The 23,109-nt window shown below is 46.1% G+C and overlaps 1 protein-coding gene across 3 annotated transcripts in view; it reads right to left on the reverse strand.

Annotated features, from left to right (window-relative positions):
• Positions 1-726: 726 nt before the first annotated feature.
• SARM1 (sterile alpha and TIR motif containing 1) overlaps positions 727-23,109 on the reverse strand; it is a 39,908-nt gene continuing 17,525 nt past the window's right edge. For all 3 annotated transcript variants that reach the window (XM_083172114.1, XM_083172115.1, XM_083172116.1), the window contains exons 4-10: positions 12,811-13,023; positions 12,642-12,733; positions 10,181-10,416; positions 7,411-7,513; positions 6,387-6,576; positions 4,793-4,914; positions 727-3,577 (exon numbers count right to left, since the gene is read on the reverse strand). In XM_083172114.1, coding sequence (XP_083028240.1) covers positions 3,448-3,577; positions 4,793-4,914; positions 6,387-6,576; positions 7,411-7,513; positions 10,181-10,416; positions 12,642-12,733; positions 12,811-13,023 — 1,086 coding nt within the window. In that variant the 3' untranslated portion in view covers positions 727-3,447. The remainder of the gene's footprint in view (positions 3,578-4,792; positions 4,915-6,386; positions 6,577-7,410; positions 7,514-10,180; positions 10,417-12,641; positions 12,734-12,810; positions 13,024-23,109) is intronic.

Raw genomic sequence — 23,109 nt, forward strand, 5'->3', positions numbered from 1 at the left:
AGTTCACATTTTCCGGTACTTGTGACTTATCTGGGCGCCCGATGTTGAAATTGTATGCCAGTACCCTAAGCATGCGATTTGACGCGATTTCCCTTGAAGAGAAAATCGCGTTGCATTGTATGCTATTGTATTGCATGCGATGCGATTTGATGCGATTTTAATATGTACAGGCACCCAGATGCCTGTTTCATATGTGAAATGGCCCCCCAGACCCCATTTTTAATTGTACACCCACTCTGATGGCTAAATGACCCCCATTGTTAAAGCCACCCCACTATCAACGCCAACCCGAAGCGTGGCGAGCGGCGGCGGTGGTACGTGTCCTCCGACCTTTTCATACCCCCACTATCCACGTCAGCGTGGAGTTGATTTTATATAGTGTGGCGAGCGCAGCGAGCCACCGAAGCGTGCGGAGCGCAGCGGATACCTTCACAGCTATACGCGTCCCCTCGCGGGCTTCACAGGTATCCGCGTCCCCTCGCGGGGCTCGAAAATCAACTCCACGCCAACGTGGATAGTGGGGGTATGAAAAGGTCGGAGGACGCATACCACCGCCGCCCCTCGTGGGCTCGCTGCGCTCGCCACGCTTTGGGTTGGCGTTGATAGTGGGGTGGCTTTAACAATGGGGGTCATTTAGCCATCAGGGTGGGTATACAATTAAAAATGGGGTCTGGGGGGCCATTTCACATATGAAACAGGCATCTGGGTGCCTTCACATATTAAAATCGCGGCAAATCGCATCGCATGCAATCTGATTGTATGCGATACAATTTGACGCGATTTTTAGGTGCGATGAAGAAAATCGGGCGCCCAGATAAGTCACAAGTACCCATTTTCCAGACAACCTAGCTGCTGCACAGGTGCACTCATTGCTAGCTGAAACATTTTCAAAGATCCACAGGTGGAGCTAATTACTTCACTTGTGATTCTTTGAGGAGATCTGGAAAACATTAAAGGTGCGTACACACGGGGGGAGATATATTGCTAGCAATATATTGCTTGCAATATATTGCTCAGTGTCTCCTTTTCATCAGCGACCAGAGATGGTCGCTGATGAAAAGGAACCTCTGCTGGGGGAGCCGCAGAGGTAATTAGCTGGTCGCAGGAGCAAGCGATTACAATGGGGCAGAAAATGGGAGCGCGCACCCGGCGATTTATAGTCCCATATTAACGGCGACCATATTCCCAGCGATTATAGCCCCTATTGCCCCCGTGTGTACACAGCATAACTGTTGGTAGCTCTCGAAGACTGGAGTTGGTTACCCCAGGTCTAGACTAATTCGCATTAAGCACTAATAGACTGATATAATTAGGTAGAATGTGCTCACTGTGTTCGGCTGTGCACATATTTACATTAGGTTTCATGTTCCTGGCTGGCTGTCCACAATGTGCCACCTTGGAACTGCACATCACAGCCAAGCCGCTAACTGAATTGCCCCCTATTCTTGTGTACTGTTAGAGAGTGTAATCACTGCCCACTCCTGATTTACCTCACACATTTACAACCGCAATAGACTCAGTTAAAGATTTGATGTTAATGTGAATGATAAGGCAAGAGCGTATTCTTATCACACTGTATAGACTAATGCAGCAATAACTCCATCTGTATCAAGCTAGCACAAGTACAGTATATGCAAGTCGCATTCAGACATCAGTAGTTAATAAAATATAGAATCTCCTCATTCCAATGTCTGGCTGCATCGCAGATATATGTGTAACTATCATATTGCAGATTTCACTGATTCTCTAGAAGATATTGCAATATGTGCGGGGTACAAAGAAATCGCCTATAGCTAATACGGCCTCATTATCGCAGGGTAGGCCCAAAATTTGCATGTTTATTGCGACTCACTGGATGCAGAGAAGCATGTTCTTAATGATATGTGGTTTTGTTCAAATCAGTGGTGTTTAGTGGCAGAGTCTGTATAAAATTTGTGTATTCAAAAGAAAATAAACATATACGTGTCTCTAAAGTCAGACAAGGGGTGTGTCTGTTTGGGAGAAAGCAGTAATAACCCTGAATATTGGTACAGGGTATCACATAAATTCTGTGAAATTGTTTTATTTTTCTGTGATTGAATGAAAACTTCAATTTCGCCAGATTGGTAACCACTTAAGGATTAAGTATTCATTACAGATCTGTGTTTTGTATGTTTGATTAAAACCGAATTCGCCAATTAGGCAATATTTAAATGAAGCAAGAATTCGATACAGATCTAAATACAAAAATCCAGTAATGAACTGGGTAAACGTGTACCCTTCTTGTCAACAAGACCAACATCGGTCTTAGCTGACAGGGCACATTGGATTTTAAGGCATACCGAAATAAGTTAAATCTTAAATTTCAACACATTTACATTATTCAACAATAAGAAGAGTGCCCCAAAAAGACTTAATCAGCCTTTTTTTCTTGCATGTCTTTTTTGCAAGGACCCCAAATCCCCCATAATAGAGTTCTCCTGGACGTCTGAGAGTAAACTAGCCTCCCAGAGAATGTGATTTGTGGCCCGGATCCTCACTGCTCAATGGCACAACTGCGATGTTGACCAGCAACAGAAACTCTTTTATGAACAGCAAGGAGCATGGTCACAAGAGGCAAAGGGGGCCACACCTTCTACATCTGGAATGGTAAGTGATTTCTGCCACAAAAAGCAATACTAAGTACTGACTGACCGAGATCCCATTCACTGGTTAATGTTTATTAATTCAATTAAGTGATAAACAGTAACTGTGTCAAATGTGCAGAAATATGTCATGTTTGAATCAGAAACTCAAGAGGTTTTTTTGACTTAAAGACTCCGTGAAACATGCAATTTACCCGAATAAGTCAAGGGAGCAACTTGCTGGAAGGACAAGAAGATGCTGCCAAGTCACAATGACTCATCGAGAAGCCAGAGCGCATCAAGAGCTGGAGATCTTATTGTCTGCAGTGCTGTATCTAATCCTCACACATCCCCAATGACATCTCCTTATTACACCAATGACAGGAGTACAGTACCTGAGATGATGTTCGCTTGATCTGATTTGATAGATGCTCATCAGTTGTATATAAATACTATGGTGGGTGCAAGATAGAAACTGGGAGCAACCACTACTGGTGAGCAGATGCCATTCTTCCCAAGATATACCCTGTTTTCCTACTTGCAATGTCTTTTTGTAAAGTAACAGACGACTAAATATGTGTTCCAAGATAAGTTCTTATTGCATTGAGGTCATGAATGGATCACATCCCTCGGCAACAGCTCCTCTGTTCTCCTGAGAAAGTCCAAGATGGTAGAAGGAAAATACCAAGCAGGCGGAAATGTTACATGGTTGAGTCCCTTAGGGCGCAGAAAAGTTAAGGTTAGGGTCCAACAAGCCAAAGAATAGAAGGATCTGCAGGAACATCTTACAGGTATTACTCTCATTGAGTCATTCCTAAATCTTTAACTGCATGTGTTGACCTTCCTATTTTTCCCCGAGAGGAGGAGTGCCATCAAGACTGTTCTCGGAGCCAACTGAAGAGTCCCGAGAGGAGCGGCCTTGCAAGAAGCGGATAATCTTCTCCACCGTCGCATCCTGGTACTCATGGGACCACCTGGGAATACAAATGTGCATATTTTGACCTATTGGAAAGATCATTATCTCTAATTAACATTTAGTTACACTGATACATTTGTGACTGTGCCATTTGTAATCACAGAGGAGACATTAGGTCTTCTTACCATAACCAACTATTTTCATTCAGGTTTGATTTTGTCTGTGGAATATTTTTAGTGTTATTCTAATTCCTACTTGTATGACCCAATGTAGTGTTCATATCAATTTCCTGTGCTGAACTTGTTTCTACATGAAGAAGGACACCTTTAAATGGATCAATAGGACCTAAGTACCATGTTACCAGCACTGGGTACCAATTTTAAATGTATCATAGGTGCTAGGCGCCATATTTAAATATGTTACCAGTGCCAAAATGTAAATCATCAAGAATAGATAGTACTGCTGTGATCATCTGCCCAGTGTCGCCAAGCTCCACCCTCTGTCAGCTACCATGGTCTGGTCACGATGAGTTACCAGTGGTGACCAGCCAACACAAATCAGGATCTGTGGCCACAGTTTGTCTCTGCATAAAAGCATCAGAAGCAGCTTCAGGGGTTGCTTGAAGGAGGCTGGCAGTAGCAACAGTTACCTGCCCACTGCCCAGTGGGTGGGTCAGTAGGAGGCCTTTAATGATGGTAACAGAATTCCCTATTGGTCCAGTGAAATCAAACAAGTCTGTGATCACCCGGTCACTCAACTGATGGCTCTATCTGTTTTCTTTCCTCTATGCCCAGTTCAAAGTTGAGAACAGAGCACTTGTCAGTAAAATCTGTGTATTGCTGTAAGAATAAACTTATAATATGTATCCCGGGGATAGAGATCCGATATGCCCATCATTGGGTACAGTAGAAGTATCGGAAGGATAGGTTTCAGTCTGTATGCCAACATAATTTGTTATTGGACCACTAAGTTGAAGTTCTCTGTACTGTACTGGTCAGTTATCAACTAGAAAGAAAGAGACAGGTTTATCCAGTGGGGTCCAATGTGAGTAATTGTCCTTTCTGCCAAGTCTAATAATAATCCTAATATAATATCTGTGTCTTGCTTTTGGGGATAATGTATTCCACAAGGTGTGATCTGGGCTAACTGGCTGGATTGGAGATACGGCAGGGCATGTGGACTCTCCCCAGATACTAAACCATGATGCTTGCAATCTACTGATGACAGAGGTTATCCAAGACAACCATATGCTAAGATTAAAAGTGACACTTACTTGATGCCATTGAACTTTAACACTGCTCTCATGTCTTCAGGGAGTGTCAATGGATCTGGCCATTCAAACTTATCTGTGACCGGCACAATGTTCTTACCACAATTTAATGCGGTGGCAATTTCCTATAAAGGACAGAAAACAGGAAGAGGTGACAAGACATATTCCCCCAGGGTAACAAGGAACCGTACCAAGGGCAGTATTCATTATTGCTTTAGAACTAAACTGTTTATTTTATTCTTGTGTTACAGACTGCAGCGCAGACCATATAGTGCAGGAGGGGACCATTTAGCACATATATATATATATATATATATATATATATATATATATATATATATATGCTCTGATGTACTTAATATATGTGCTGGGCGGTTGCCCCGGGGATCTGCAACGCAGTCTGTATCAGGTGCCTTGCTGCACCGGGGATTCAGCATAATGTATACACGTTCTGATGTATGTAATGTATGTGATCTCAAGGAGATCAACAGCATAAGGCATCACTCTGCTAAATCCACCCCAGACTCCCATTGGCTAGTTTCACAGGAGTCTGGGGACGTACTTAGAATTAGTGTGATGCCAAGTGGTACCGACCTCCTGGGGAACCAGCCAGCATATACATTACATACATCAGAACATATGCAGTATGCTTATATGTGCTAACAGTTCCTCCCTGCATGATATGGTTGGCGCTACAGCTGTCGCCTGAACTGACTACACTAATTGCTACCAGGTGGCAGAGTGTACAAGTCCCATAGGTGTATGTATTTGCATAGGTGCACACCATGAAGAAATGGAGAGAATATGGCATATTAATGTATAGAACAGACCTCTCTAGCTGAGTATTTATGTGAGAATAGCACTTGTTAGAGGTGGCCATTAGATCAATGGCAATTCTCACACTGAGCCCCATTTATCAAGAACTATTTGTGGCAATTTCCCCCAAAATGCTTATTTTATTTAGTATCATCTGAATGTATTACTGAGGGTCTTACACTGATAACTCCGGCTGCAAACCCTCCAATCCCATCGGCAGCCCATTCCCCCATAGATTTGTATATGGCAGGGGTAGCCAATTCCAGTCCTCGAGAGCGGCCAACAGTGCGTGTTTTCCAGGTTTCCTCATAGAATCACAAATGAAGTAATTAGCTCCACCTGTAGATCTTTTATAATGTGTCATTGAGTAACGAGTGCACCTGTGCACAAGCTAGGTGCTCTGGAAAATGTGAACTGATGGTAGCTCTCGAGGACTGCAGTTGGCTACACCTGCGATATGGGGTAAGATATATCAATTTCCGGAATGCGAGCCCTCTGTAGCCTATGGATACACACTGCATATGCAGGTGGTAGAGGGTTCACCCAGAAATGTCCCTGTAGCTGGACGTTGTTATTTGTGGTCCACAGGACCACCCATGTGCAGTAGTACTGCTGAAACACCGGGCACATCAATACAATGGCCTGGGGCATTTGTCTATATTGCAATGTGATCCTAGATGCTAATATCGCCATTGCTAATAAATGGGACCCACAGTCTTCTCTCGCAAAGATAAGACAAACAGTTCGTGGAACTTTATCTCATTACAGCTGACTGACTTACCTTGTGCACCCAATCCTTGCAGTCAGTGTCCCCCATGCACTTATCCAATGATCCAGCAGAGAGGACCAGGACAAAGTTTCTAGCGCTGATCACACTCTGAATCAATTTATCCTCAAACTTCCCGGCCTCCAGCTTCTCCACGTCAATAAATGCACTGAAGCCGTGCAGATACAGATGTACCTTAAGGAGGCTGCCGGAGTACAAAGTATCATGATTAGAGATAAAGCATAAATGGAAACAAGTATCAAGAGAATTCACTGAAACTAAAGTGAACGTCAGAAATAAAAGACAGATATTATCCAGACTCCGAGGAGCCAAAAGGAGCGGTCACAAAGTAATATGGTTATCTAGAAGCAGCGTGAGAGACCTTTTCTAGTACAATTTGGATTCTGAAAGTACATGTACATTGGTTTCTATGTACAACACTAGTCCTTCTACATGACAGTATGGAGAACAGTTGTCAAAAAATACTTTTAGAGTGCCTTATGGATGGAATACAGGTTCGAAAGAGTAAATGTGACTATATAATGGGTCACTGTGACCAGGCCCGCCAATAGGGGGTGCTGTGGGTAAAGCTGTCCCGGGCAAGGCCTCTCTGAGAGAGAGGGCCAGGGCAACTCATTTTTGCCACCGCACCCCTCCGCCACTGCCTCTGCTGTGCTGCCTGTGCTCCCAGTGTGCTGAACGAAGACCTGCAGAGTCTCGGAGGCTTATTCACCTCCAGATGCAGGCAGCCAATCAGAGCTTGCGTACCGCCAGCAGCCGCTCTGATTGGCTAACAGTACGCAAGCTTTGATTGGTTCACCAGCCGTGCCACATTTTAATTGGCTGCCGTCGTCCAGAGGCAAAGAAGCCTGCACTCCGTGAGCAGGGCTTTGTTCAGCCAGAGCGCACTGAGCATGAGGCAGCACAGCGGGAGGGGGTTGGGACCCGGAGCTGGGGGCAGTAAGTGAAGGGGGAGCCAGGCGCTAAAAATCAGTCCCGGACCCCAAAATTCCTAGCGGCAGCCCTGACTGTGACAAACCTGGCCAGCTGTGATCCTGTGCTCCGTCGGTAACTGATAAACACATCAGGGCCATCATAACTTGATTTGCCTGCACTGCATGGTAGAGGTGAGTGCAGCATCTCTGGGATGGACAAAAGAGACAAGTTATTGTATGTACAGTGGCTAAATATACGCAGCATGGGACACTTGCTTTAGAGTCAATTTACGTAATGTAACAAGGCCTGACTCAGAGGAGGTCACAGCGGATCTGAGAAGATAAGCTATTGCCACAAAAGCCATTTTCTGTAAAGTGATGATGCCCACAAGCGATTTTCGGATCCAATTCTTGCATCCAAAGATACAACATGGCATAATGGCAACATCAGTCATACCAGAATGACCATCAGAACTGAGATGCCAGGGCGCCACACACACAGACACACACACACACACACACACACACACACACACACACACAAAATGGTTGACACGCCTGTGTTTTCATTGCAACTTCCTGTTGCCCCCTCCAAGCAGTCAATAATTGTCAATGTAACTGTATCTACAGTAAATAAACACTGCCAGCACAGCCAAAATACCGTCGGTGGCACATGCGCAAGCCACAAACTATGGGTTTTGCAACAGAATTTTAACTTTTCGACCTCTGAATCAGGCCCTTAGTCTTTAACTTTGTATCTCACTAGGTTTAGAGAATGTATTGAATTAATTCAGAAGACAGAGAAGCAAGAGGGGAAGTAGACGGGAATGTAACAACATGGAGACAGAGAATTTTAATATTAAGAGCAGCACAGAGTATTTCAGCTGTAGGCAAGGCTGTAGTTAGTGGTGCCAAATAAAAAATATAGTTCATCTGAGCATCTGAATATTACCAAGAGGAAGGTATATGTCAGCCTCCTGGGAAACTGAGGGTAGGAGATTACTGTGTCAAACAAACATCAAAATCCATGGGTTCTTATATGTTGGCCCTTTTTGGCTATCTGTGGCCGGGCGTATTTTTCGGCCGGGCGTTGTTTACCTGTTTGTTAGACTGCAAACATACGGAGCCTAGCACACAGGTCTGAATCAGGCCCCTAGTGTATGTCCCTGCAAATAGTCACAATGAAGACACAGCCAATCAGAAGGTACCAGTCACACCACTGAGTCAATTCCATTGGACAATAGTAAACATATAGGGATCTATGGCTACTGCAATCCATGCTGTAGCACCTCAGAAAGAGAACCAGAATAGGATTATATCACAGGCGAATGGCCGATGTTTCCTTTAGCTACTGATGAATTGTGAGTGAGGAAATTCTAGGACAGTATCAATATCTCCGAGGCAATCATACATATAATAGCGACTACAGGTCCCTAACAATAAACCATAAGATATTATTTGACCATGCAAATCTACGGTATCCCCCAAAATGAAGCTAACAGTTAGAAAATAAGAAGCATGACGCAAAACAATTATAATCAATAAAAGCACAAAACATGATGTTGGCTATAATATGTCAGGTAATTCAGAGACATAACAAGTGAGTAGGCACAAATGTAGCGCAGTGTAATGAATAATTACTGGGCTGCGCAGCCTGGACACGATAACTTATGTCTACACTGTCTGAGGTAATTGAATGTGATGCTGCCTGCCAGACCATGAAGATTACATCTTGTACTGTAACAAGCAATGCTGGAACCTGCACGCGTATGCAGAGCAGTTCTTCCATCCCATTTGGATTAAAAGTTGGCCGGTAATAAAACATTCTTCCATGGCTGCCAGCAGCTACAGCCACTTTGTATGAGCCCCTCCATGCACTGACTATGTAATAGGCACTGGTGCTATGGGGGTGAGGTGACTGAGGAGCAGGAACCCAAGTTTTTTTTAGTGGGGCCAGCGGCGGGGCCTGGGGTCTACCCCCACCTCTGTTATATACTTGCCCTGATCCAAATAGCAAGTCCCGCCTCTGCAGCACCATCTTTTCAGTGTCGACTTCAGGAAGATGGCGCCGAAGAGTGAGTAAAAGCAAAGACTGGCACTGTACCCTTGCTCTCTAGTGCACATGCACCATCTTCAAAAATATCACCGGGAAGATGGCGTAAGCCGAGGAGGCGGCACTTGCTTCCTGGGTCAAGCAAGACAAGATCCCTCCTTTTAATCCCCCATCAGGTCCTGTGTCATCGAATGCAGACTTCCTGGACCTGGCAATCTAGTGTGAGTAAGATTTAGGCAAAATGACCACTGTCTGCTATAATTGTGAGTCACGACCTGGTGATCCTCGGCTATGTCCTCAGATCCAGCACTTGGATCTCGCATATGCGTGCAGGAGGTTGCTTTGACAACCAACTCTTCCTATATAAACACATTGATGGAATGTTATATGAACATTATAATATGGCAGTTTATGTCTGACAAAAGGCATCAATAATCTTTTTCCCATGAGTTGCTCATTTTGGGCCTTATTCTAGTTCACTCTTAGAGGCAAATTCCTTCTTAGCTGGACAAAACCATGTGCACTGCAGGTGGGGCAGATGTAACATGTGCAGGGAGAATTAGATTTGGCTGGGGGTTTTCTTCAAAGTGAGATCTATATTGCAGTGTAAAAATAAAGCAGTCAGTATTTACCCTGCACAGAAACAAAATAACTGACCAAATCTAATTCTATCTGCACCTGTTACATCTGCCCCACCTGCAGTGCATATGGTTTTGTCCATCTAAGAAGGAATTTGCCTCTAATAGTGAACTAGAATAAGGCCCTTTGTTCCTATATCAGAATCAGGCAGAATAGTTCTGGGCGGTTCACATAGGACTCACCTCTTGCTGCTGACAGAATGCGCACTCGGTGGAAACCTATTGTAATCTGACAATCCTTCTCCAGCTGCTGCTCAGTCACATGATGCAGGAAATTGCGGTCAATGCCGCAATTCACCAGATTATAGGTATACTGCCTAAAGCGTGGCTCTACGCTGCCGAGCCAGTCTGACAAATTACTGCGATCACACGTCGAGTAGTTAGCAAAAGTCTTCAGCTCGACCAGTTCCCGCGTAAATCTGTAAAAGAGGAGAGTTCACTGTGCAGACTGTACACAAACAGGACAGGTCTCTGCAGGCCGGGAAGCCTATCACATGCCTTCATTACTGGTGCTGGGCGATTTGTACTCAGACTGAATTTTAGGCCTTATGCACACTTATTCATTGACCATTGTGGCTCATAGTATAGACAGTGTCTAGGTTAACATGGTAACGGTCGACATATGAAAAGGTCGACATGATTTTTTCACATGTTTTGTGTCAATGTTGACACCTGAGCACCCCAATTTGTATAGCCGAATTTACCATTAGCCCTCAGAGGCTACATGGATGTTAAAGTATGAAAAAGTCCAATAAAATGAAACAAAAATAATAATAAAAAAACGAATGTCAACTTTTTCACGTGTCATGTCGACTTTTTGCCAATGTCAACCTTTTGCATGTCAACGTTTTGGTGTTGAGCTATACATTGTTGACCTATCATCCAGATCCCCTCACTGAGATAAGAGCCCAATCATGTAATCTCTAAATATAAACACCTTTACCCTGATAACCTAATGCAGGCATGTCCAAACTATGGCCCTCCAGCTGTTGTGAAACTACACATCCCAGCATGCCTTGCAATCGGTTTAGCATTCCCTAATAGCATAACTGTGGCAAGGCATGATGGGACTTGTAGTTTTACAACCTCTGGAGGGCCATAGTTTGGACATGCCTGGCCCAATGCATCTGGAATCTGGACAGCAGCACACAATCTATTTCCTGAATTTAGGTTTAGGATGCAATAGCATATTGTTTAATAAAATAAAAACTATATTTCGCCATACACTACTGCGATTTGGGCTGATGTTACCCGAGTCCGACAGATCTGGTTGATAAATCGGGTGAAATGAGCCCAAATCGGATGTGTTTGACATCCAATTCGATTCAGGTCTGACCTATGTATCGGACCCCCATCACGGCGGTGCGGATTGTGGTAGCATGCTATAATCAGATATGAAAGAACCGAATGCGATTTATCACATGTGATCCTGATGCCCAGGAATCTCACAGGCGGCTCCAGGGGGATCGGATGGCCGTACACCTCTGCGAGACATTACAGAAGTGTATGGACAGCTTTATTCTAGTACTATTTATTTATTGAATTTTTATAAATGTGGTGTTTTCCCTTTTGGAAAAAAATCTTCTTTATCTCAAACAGCCTAATTCAGACCTGCACGGAAAGTTTTGCAATTGAATGCGCATAAACCTTGGATTTCTGCATGTGTGAAATGGAACTACTAGAAATCCAAGGTTGATGCGCATTCAAATGCAAAAACCCAGGATTTAGCTGCATGTGTGGAAGGATAGAAATCAGGAATTCCCAACCTCAGTCCTCAAGGCACAGTAACAGAGCTGGTGTTGAGGTGCGTACACACCTACAGATTTATCTGTCCAATCTATCTGGTGGGAACAAAAACATGGAAATGTATAGGAGCAAATGACAATCAAAACTTGACAATGATCAGTAAGACAAATTGCTTAAATCAATCAGATATAACAAATGTATCCAATCTTATGTTTTTATACTGTTTTCCTGCATTTGGGAGCACATTTTTTATTGTCATTTGCTCCTAGACATTTCCAGGATTTTGTTCCCACCACATAGATTGGACAGATAAATCTGTAGGTGTATACGCACCTTTAGTCATATCAGGCTTTAGCACAGATGGTTACATCAAAATAACGGAGGTACTAATTAAGTCACCTGTGCTCAAGCATGGATATCACTAACACCTGGACTGTGCCTTGAGGACCGAGGTTGGAAATGCCTCCTCTAAATATATGTTTAAGATGCCCTTTTGCGGATCAATTTTTTGTGGTTTTAGTGGTCTCAAACTATCTATCAATCATAAAAAGGCAACATTTGGGATTGCAGACATAGGGCCTGAATTTGGTTCACTTGCAAAAGCAAATTCTCTCTCTAATGTACAAAACCATGCCGCACTGCAGGTGGGGAAGATGTAACATGTGCAGAGAGTTAGATTTGGATGTTATTTTGTTTCTGTGCAGAGTGAATACTGGCTGCTTTATGTTTACACTGCAATATAGATATCAGTTTCAAGTACACCCCCCACCCAAATCTAACTCTCTCTACACATGTTACATCAGCGCCACCTGCAGTGAAGCATGGTTTTGTCCATTAGAGAGAGAATTTGCTTTTGCAAGTGAACCAGAATCAGGCCCGTAGTGGAGCGGACACTAACCTCTTACGGGTGATGCTGGAAGTCATCCCCAAGTCTTCTCTCAGATCTGAATCTATCAGCCTCAGTAGCAGGTCGCCATCAATCTGATGTTCCTGTTGTAACCGTCACAGTGTTACGTGAAGAAATTGCAGCAAAGAGAACAGACATCTATGTGACACTTGCAGCTTACCAAAAATATATCAGAATATTTGTTAAAGCCAATCTGCTGCAGCCATTTCTGTACTTCCAATGGCTTCCAGTTAGGTACGGAGCGTGCGATGCGAGATGGGACTTCTCCCCCCATCATCTGAAGGGCTTTTTTGGCTAGGCAGGAAACGGTACTATCTACAGAATAGCACACAATTCGTCTCAGACTTTGTGTGGCTCCAATTTCATTAAACACCTAGAAGATAGGGGGAAAACAGATCATACAATATAGGCCAGTGTTATTAGGCATCTATCCTATTCTAGTCATCATGTAATTAGCACCACGCTTGCATTATATAATGTATGATTGATATAATATAGCTATTCAGTATGATATGATATCATACGGAACAGTTAGGGGTAAATTTACGCAGTTCCAGGGTGAAATGTAATAGGATGAGAGATTCAGAAAGGGAGAGATTTGGTAAGAAATCTCCAGATTTTTTTTTAAAGCGGCAATCATTTACACTGCAACAACCAGTTTGGTTTTGCAGTGTAAATGATTGCCGCTTTAAAAAAAAACTGGAGATTTCTTACCAAATCTCTCACTTTCTGAATCTCTCATCCTATTAAACTTCACCCAAAATCTTTTTTTTTACACAACATTTTTATTTGAATTTATATACCAAATGTGAGCGACGCTGGCATTTTTAACTGATATTTCGAACATCTCTCTCTCTCACGTTGGCACTCAAAGGGTTAAGAAGGACACAGGTCTGTTTTATAAAGAAATTCTGGTAATCTACTAAGCTTCCGTGTTCTCAGGGGTCGTGTTTTCAGATGCTGAAGTGTTTTGTGTTTGGCTGCCGAGTTTGCCAGCAACCAAACATCAGTCAGATCCTCAGACGCTCCAGCAGCAATGCAATGATACCCTCCTGCCTCTGACCTCTGAGCAGCTATTGCTCAGATGTATGATATGGCAGGTTGGAATGTGTTCCTGAAACACCCCCACCATCCACGCCATCTCGTAGCGAGCCCCGCGAGGGGCGGTGGTACGCGTCCTACCGACCTTTTCATACCCCCACCATCCACATCGGCATGGAGTTGATTTTATATAGTGTGGCGAGGGGACGTGGATAACTTCACATGTATTCTCGCTGTGCTCGCCACACTATATCAAATCAACTCCACGCCGATGTTGATGGTGGGGGTATGAAAAGGTCGGTAGGACGCGTACCGCTGCGCTCGCCATGCTTTGGGATGGCGTGGATGGTGGGGGTATGAAATGGAGGCATTTGCCAGTATGTAATATGGAGCACTTGCAAATGCCTCCATCATTTTGCATCAGACGCAGGAGAGTCTCATTGCTTGAGCTTCTGAGGCGCTCCTACGTATCACACACATGGAGCTGCTGCTGCTGGAGCGTCTGAGGCGCTCCTACGTATCACACACATGGAGCTGCTGCTGCTGGAGCTTCTGAGGCGCTCCTACGTATCACACACATGGAGCTGCTGCTGCTGCTGGAGCGTCTGAGGTGCTCCTACGTATCACACACCTGGAGCTGCTGCTGCTGGAGCGTCTGAGGCGCTCCTACGTATCACACACATGGAGCTACTGCTGCTGGAGCGTCTGAGGCGCTCCTACGTATCACACACATGGAGCTACTGCTGCTGGAGCATCTGAGGCACTCCTACGTATCACACACATGGAGCTGCTGCTGCTGGAGCGTCTGAGGCGCTCCTACGTATCACACACATGGAGCTGCTGCTGCTGGAGCGTCTGAGACGCTCCTACGTATCACACACATGGAGCTGCTGCTGCTGGAGCTTCTGGGGCGCTCCTACGTATCACACACATGGAGCTGCTGCTGCTGGAGCGTCTGAGGCGCTCCTACGTATCACACACATGGAGCTGCTGCTGCTGGAGCGTCTGAGGCGCTCCTACGTATCACACACATGGAGCTGCTGCTGCTGGAGCGTCTGAGGCGCTCCTACGTATCACACACATGGAGCTGCTGCTGCTGGAGCGTCTGAGGCGCTCCTACGTATCACACACATGGAGCTGCTGCTGCTGGAGCGTCTGAGGCGCTCCTACGTATCACACACATGGAGCTGCTGCTGCTGGAGCGTCTGAGGCGCTCCTACGTATCACCCACATGGAGCTGCTGCTGCTGGAGCTTCTGAGGCGCTCCTACGTATCACACACATGGAGCTGCTGCTGCTGGAGCGTCTGAGGCGCTCCTACGTATCACACACATGGAGCTGCTGCTGCTGGAGCTTCTGAGGTGCTCCTACGTATCACACACATGGAGCTGCTGCTGCTGGAGCTTCTGAGGCGCTCCTACGTATCACACACATGGAGCTGCTGCTGCTGGAGCGTCTGAGGCGCTCCTACGTATCACACACATGGAGCTGCTGCTGCTGGAGCTTCTGAGGTGCTCCTACGTATCACACGCATGGAGCTGCTGCTGCTGCTGGAGCGTCTGAGACGCTCCTACGAATCACACACATGGAGCTGCTGCTGCTGCTGGAGCGTCTGAGGTGCTCCTACGTATCACACACCTGGAGCTGCTGCTGCTGGAGCGTCTGAGGCGCTCCTACGTATCACACACATGGAGCTACTGCTGCTGGAGCGTCTGAGGCGCTCCTACGTATCACACACATGGAGCTACTGCTGCTGGAGCATCTGAGGCACTCCTACGTATCACACACATGGAGCTGCTGCTGCTGGAGCGTCTGAGGCGCTCCTACGTATCACACACATGGAGCTGCTGCTGCTGGAGCGTCTGAGACGCTCCTACGTATCACACACATGGAGCTGCTGCTGCTGGAGCTTCTGGGGCGCTCCTACGTATCACACACATGGAGCTGCTGCTGCTGGAGCGTCTGAGGCGCTCCTACGTATCACACACATGGAGCTGCTGCTGCTGGAGCGTCTGAGGCGCTCCTACGTATCACACACATGGAGCTGCTGCTGCTGGAGCGTCTGAGGCGCTCCTACGTATCACACACATGGAGCTGCTGCTGCTGGAGCGTCTGAGGCGCTCCTACGTATCACACACATGGAGCTGCTGCTGCTGGAGCGTCTGAGGCGCTCCTACGTATCACACACATGGAGCTGCTGCTGCTGGAGCGTCTGAGGCGCTCCTACGTATCACCCACATGGAGCTGCTGCTGCTGGAGCTTCTGAGGCGCTCCTACGTATCACACACATGGAGCTGCTGCTGCTGGAGCGTCTGAGGCGCTCCTACGTATCACACACATGGAGCTGCTGCTGCTGGAGCTTCTGAGGCGCTCCTACGTATCACACACATGGAGCTGCTGCTGCTGGAGCTTCTGCGGCGCTCCTACGTATCACACACATGGAGCTGCTGCTGCTGGAGCGTCTGAGGCGCTCCTACGTATCACACACATGGAGCTGCTGCTGCTGGAGCGTCTGAGACGCTCCTACGTATCACACACATGGAGCTGCTGCTGCTGGAGCATCTGAGACGCTCCTACGTAACACAAAGATGGAGCTGCTGCTGCTGGAGCGTCTGAGGCGCTCCTACGTATCACACACATGGAGCTGCTGCTGCTGGAGCGTCTGAGGCGCTCCTACGTATCACACACATGGTGCTACTGCTGCTGGAGCGTCTGAGACGCTCCTACGTAACACACACATGGAGCTGCTGCTGCTGGAGCGTCTGAGACGCTCCTACGTATCACACACATGGTGCTACTGCTGCTGGAGCGTCTGAGGCGCTCCTACGTATCACACACATGGAGCTGCTGCTGCTGGAGCGTCTGAGACGCTCCTACGTATCACACACATGGTGCTACTGCTGCTGGAGCGTCTGAGACGCTCCCACGTAACACAAAGATGGAGAGCCTCTCCACCGGCAGCCACAGGAGAGAGGATATCATGCGGGCACAAGCGCTGTGTGAGAGGTGCTCACTTGACAGGAGGTTAGGGGTACCAGCGCTGGCCTGCCACGGAGAAGTCAGCGTAAGGCAGCACGCGATGCCGCCCTGAAACTAAACAAGTAGCCTGATAATGTAAGGCGGCTAGGTAGCTGGCAAGCTGCCAGAATTCAAACAGTCGCTACGCTACTAGCGCAGCTTAAGGCAGTCTGGCAGGCTGCCAATATTCAGAGAGAGAGAGAGAGATTGTCAAAGATACACCTTCTTAAAGATTCATAGGGCCTGATTCAGGTGGGCGTCTGTGAATGCGCATGCGTGGATCTGCGCATGTACAGAATCCCTGTGCGAATGCCTTTGGTAAGTGTCACACTCTCCAAGGCGTTTGCATGGGCAGAGGAGGGCGGGGGAGGCAGCAGGGGAACACAAAGCGTCCCCATGAACATTCCCATGGGATGCAGCGTCTGCCCCCATTTCAGTCATCAGCAGCCATCTGACAGGTAAGTATTGACTTACTTTTCTGACTGAAAGCTGCAGAAAGTTGACGCTTGGTCTTTCCGATATATCTTTTTCCACATTTACAGTCAAGTATATAGATCAGGTGTGTAGTGAGACGTCATGCAGCTTTTAATAACCCATGATTTTATATGTCCCAAAATATGTGCCATAATCTTCATCTACATATTGGCAGGGCCGGCAACAGAAATCTTGGGGCCCAGTACACTGATATTTTTGGCAGGCCACCCTAACAATCCCCCCCCCCCACTGCATATTGAACATGTTTTTTTATTGTTACAAAAGAAACATAATTAATAATCACTAATACTGGAGGAATCCAGGCGGGTGCCTTTATAAACCATTGCTAGGCACTGCACGGCCGCAGCCATGCATACAGCCCCTCAGAACCTTGGGGCCCCTCACAAGCTTGGGGCCAGGTACAGATGTCCCCCTAGCCCCCCCCCCCCCCCCCCCCCTCCCCCTCCCCCCCTGTCGCCTGCCCTGCATATTGGCACGTTTTGCACTTATTGCATGGGAAAACACCTTAGCTGTTTGTAACCAATTTATTTTAACAGTTGACCTAAGGAGACTTGACAGATTTCAGAATGGCAGCTCACCTAAACACTAATTGAGGCTTGGGAGGAAGAAAAGTTAGTAGCAGGGGGTGGACAGTTAGTACATCCCAATGTTTAGTTAACATTTCTCTTATATTAGAAAGTAGTAATGTAAGAGACATTTTAAGTAAACATTGGGATGTACGTGGACCCCCTTCTACAATGTGGCTCTGTCCAGTATATTCCTGGCAGTAGAGGATGATGTGGTGTATACTGTACATGTGAGTGCTGCATGGCCATAACCAACTGCCACCACCAACTGCCGCCCGCATGCCACATCAATCCTCAGTGCACAGCAATATCACTGGCATTTCCTGGGCAGCAGCTGATGTGGACGCAGGAGAAAAGGCCTCTCAGGTGAGATCAATTTGCATACTATTAATCGCTGCCAGTGATTCTCCTAGTGAGTGACTAGTGAGTGGAGCTCAGCGCACAATTACATCTGTGGTTTTTCTTTCTTTTTCCCCTTTTTTTTTCCCCTTAAACTTGATCACCTTCTGCCTCCGGTTACAATGAGCCATCGAGAGTTATCCCAGCTGATTGGAAATGAAGGTCAGTAAAATGTTTGTTTAGTAAATTAAATCTTAGACCAATGTCTCATCTCTAGCAGTTGGCCTTTGTAGTGGGAGGGATTATGGCAGTGGTGTTTGGCCAGTGTCCCTGTGTTACTGGCTGGCACCTCCCATGCTGTCAGTTACAGATCAGGAACCGCTAAGCACTGGGGCCTGCATCCATACACTCATACTGCTGCAGCTCTGTTTTTCAGTTGTATAGTAATATAATATATAAATCATGTTACTGCTGGAAGTCTTATTGTACACCAGCAATATCTGATCTTTACATGTCACATATGGCTATTTGTTATATCTACAATATATGAAATATCATTTTAGATGGACCCAGCCAGAACACCAGAGAGCCATGGCTGAGGTCAGGACGCCGCAGACCATCCCGTGGGAGTCAGTCAGCAAGAACATCTGGACCATCATCGGGAAGAGGAAGGTCTGGACGAAGAGGAAGAGACCATCAGACAGTTGCAGAGAGAGTAGATCGCCTCCTTCAGGACACCATCATGCGGCTCGTCCTGTCCCGTCTCCCCACCTACAGCAGGCGCACCATTGCAGACGAAGAGGAACCAGAGCACTGCTCCATCTGCATCTCTGAAATTGAGGTAGGTACAGAAATGGCTGTATCGCACTGTCACCACACCTTCCATGTCCCCTGTCTGACAGAATGGCTGCAGGTCAATCACATCTGCCCTCTGTGCCGCGCGAGACTCTTGAACCCGGATCATTTCTCCCACCTTTACTGACGGCTCCCCAGCAAAGCAGAACAACAAACATAAGATCATGGTCTAAAGCGGTAAGTTCCTGTTTTAAAGTTCAAAAGTTTTTACACTTTTACAGTGTTTTTTTCAATTTACAGTTTTTGTATTTTTCTAATTAATAAAAAGACTTGTCACTGATCCCTCCAGTTCCAACAATTGTTGTTACAAGTTTACAGTGTTTTGCACTATTATTTTAATGTTCTGTTTTGAAACTGGAGGGAATTGACGTGAACAAGCTGGGGATTAGGGCTACTGGCGACACCCCAAAAAAAAAAACGACATTGAGCAGCCACCTCATGGGTGTGTTGGAAGAGCTGCTAAGCTGCTAATTGATTTTGAAATGGACAATAAATCCAACTCATTAATTACTTAATACTTGAACATTTAACATTTAAACCATCGCCGGGTACTCCAGCTAGTAAACCTGACCCTTTTCATCGCCAATAAGTCTCCAAGTCATTATTTTAAATTTGTTTACTATTTATTTATTACCAGTTTCTTATATAGCGCACACATATTCTGCAGCGCTTTACAGAGAATATTTGATAATTCACATCAGTCCCTGCCCCAGTGGAGCTTACAATCTATATTCCCTACCACATGTAAACGCACACACGGATATTGTAGGGTTATTTTTTAGCCCAAAAGAAAAAAGGGGGTATAATTGAGCACTTGGGTGGGCTCAAGAATAGAACAGGCGCCTAGTGGGGTGTTGTGTCGAGCTGCTCCCACATAGGCGGCGCTTGTACTTTTAAAACCAGGTCTGGATTCTAAAGGTTGCACTGGTTTTTTCCTACTACAATTTATCTCCGTATCTCATCCCTGGGTTTAACTTTGGAACTTTCTCAGCAATATACCAACATATGGGACACCACCACCTGCATACTGTGGATTACAAATACCGCATACATCGTGAGGACACTCCCTTGACTCAAGGATGGTATTCACCCTCCAGCGATATTTCAAGATCCTGAATGGTTTATGGACTCCCTTAATTCAATCATGGCCAAATCACCCAGTGGGAAAATGAGTTATTAATCTATATAGGAGATACACAAGAACAAACAGGACTCCAGTACAACTAAGTTACAGTGGGGCAGATGTATGACTGGGCGTTATGGGGGAGAAGGGGTATCAGCACACGTTATGTGCACTGATACCGCTTCTCCCCCATGTATGAAGGAGCCGAGACGCTATGTCCATATCGGCTCTGCTATCTAAATGATAGCAGGCCGAATGTATGAACGGTCAGAATCGCTGACCGTTCCGCCCGCTGCTGGTTTTGGCTTCGCCAGCATCAGGCTGGAGTAGCCCTATCTAAACAGCTGTCCCTGCTGTTAGGTCTGGGCTGCGCCGGGGATCTCGCGTGAGTAGCAAGATCCCGCACATGCCCAGTGCAGCCAGCCGGGGGACAGGAGACAGCGCATCAGTGTAAACGGATGCGCTATCTCCAGGAGGGGACATCGCCTGAGGGGGGAGTTAGCGTTAATGAGGCGAAGCAGGAAGTATTATAGCGGCGCGATAAGCGCTGCTATAATACATCTGCCCCAGTGTTACATAGTAGGTGAGGCTGAATAAAGACTTGCATCCATCTAGTTCAACCTATATTTATAATAGTTTATCCCTTGTTGCATAGTATGTTCTGATATTTTAAAGACAGAATATGTTACTTATTCGTACCCATGGATGTTTTTAACCAATAAATGTTTATCCAACCTTATTTTAAACATACAGATGGGACTTGTGTCATCTTTGCCATCACGCCAGCCGTGCCGGGGGGCGCGCGGGCATGAGACGCTCGCACGCCCCCTGGCAACGAATCCTGCCTCCGGTCCCCGCCGCCTCCCCCGCCGTCGCCGCCCGTCAATACAGGTAACCCTCGCCGCCCCGAGCGCCCCCCTAACCCTGTCCGTCTCCCTGAAGCGGAGATGGGCAGGGACATGCAGCGTCCCCGCCGAGACACTGGGACGCACGTGCGTGTGAGACGCACGCGCGTCCCAGTTCAGTGTAGCCCCTGTCCGCCAGCTCTCGCCAGCAGGAAGGGTCTGGCGAGCCCCGGCCAAGGATGACAGGGGCTCCATCTGTATTTATTTTTCTCCAGGAAGAGAGTTCCAAAGTTTGACTGCTCTGACTGTAAAGAAATTTTTTTCTTCTAGAAGAACAAAATCTTTTTTCTTCTAATCTAAACTAGTCCTAAATTCCTTTCTAGCAGAAAAAAGGGTGTTTGACAGTTCCTTATATTGGCCCCTAATATATTTATACATGTTGAGCATGTCCTCCTTAAAGTCTCTTCTCTAGTGTAAATAGTCCCAAACTGCTTAATCTTTTCTCGTAGCTTAAATTCTCCATTCCCTTAATAAGCTTTGTTGCTCTTCTTTGGATTTTCTTTGGATTTTATAAGTATACAACCTTTAATATTTTATTACTCAATATATACATTACAGTACATCTATTGAATTTATAAGTATTATTATTGGCAACCGCAGAGCCAGATTAAGGTCTAAATGGGCCTGGAGCTGAATGATCAAGGACCTATTATGTGCAATAATAGGAATTGTGGCCAGCACCTAATATTGTGGGTGGCGTGACCAGTGTTCTGTTTGGGTGGTCTGCTCATGGGTGTGTCTGTATTTGTGTAAATACTTTCAACTAATCTCCATTACGTATTATGCCAAACACCATAATGCCTATTAAAATTTATGCTACAAAAGTGTTGCTTACCTACATGTTCATTGCGAGGGGTTCCATGTTCATTGCCAGGGGTTCCATGCTCGTTGCCATGTGGGATTACATGCTCATTGCCAAGGGGGAATACATGCTCGTGGTAACTGTGGGACAGCCGACTCTGGGCAGAAATGACAGCCATTGACAGCCGGGCAGAGAGCAGGGGGCTGCCCGGCTGTATTCAGAGCACTGCTATTTGAAATAATACCCCTTTCACACCAGAAAATGCAGGGATTTACCTGGGAATATGGTCCCAGGATCATGCAGGGACATTCCCGGACTGGCCCCTTTTACACCAGCCTAGTCCCTGCATTTTCTGGTGTGAGGGGGAGAGAAAACCACCCCCTTTAAACAACCAGATATATCTTCGGAACCAACTGACCCATTTACATGTTGGCTTCGAATAATTTTGGGCCCGTGAAACTGGGCCGTTTGGTTCCAGAGAAATCTGTCCTCAAACAACATGAACAGCCATGAAATGACATTTCAGAACTGAAAATAATTGGTTTACCCGCAATATCTCTAAAACCAATGAACCCATATGGACCTGGTATCAGTTTGAAGGCCCAGCAATTTGAGCTCTACTGAGATCAACCTCGAGCTTCTGTGATGCCGGAGGGGGAACTGGCAGCCGTTGGAACCGGGTGAAGGTCGGAATTAGTGGGTCCCATGTTATCCTATGGGGAAAACGTTCCAGGTTTGCCTGGCGGTATCTCCGGTTCCCGGGGGCTAGCGACGCGGGGCTGGGCTTGTTGGAAAGCCCTGGCCCTCAGCTACAAAATGGGCCTATTTGGAGAGTGGGCCTGGAGCTGTAGCTCCATCAGGCCCATTGTTAATCCGGCCCTGTTATGTATGCACTTATTGAGGGGTTCCATTAATTGGGCACTGCAGGGTAATGATGCACTAGAAAAGTCTCTACAAAATAATCTCTTCCTGGAAATGACTAGTTTGTTTCAAAAGCCCTACAGTATAGGGCAATATATTAAAATTAAGATGAGGTATCAATATATACCCATTTAATATGGACACATGGTGCCAGACTCAATAAAGTTTTTTTCATTCAATTCTTTAACCCCTTCATGATAGAGCCAGTTTTTGCCTTCCTGACAGAGCCCTTTTTTTCAAATCTGGCATGTATCACTTAAGTGGGGATAACTTTTTTTTGCTTTTACTTATCCCAGTGATTTTGAGATTGTTTTCTCGTGACACATTGTACTTCAAGTTAGTGGTAAATTTTCGTCGATACAGTCTGTGTTTTTTTGTGAAAAATACCAAAATGT

The sequence above is a fragment of the Crinia signifera genome, chromosome 2 (assembly GCF_055691185.1).
Source record: "Crinia signifera chromosome 2, ASM5569118v1, whole genome shotgun sequence".
Classification (NCBI taxonomy): Eukaryota; Metazoa; Chordata; class Amphibia; order Anura; family Myobatrachidae; genus Crinia; species Crinia signifera.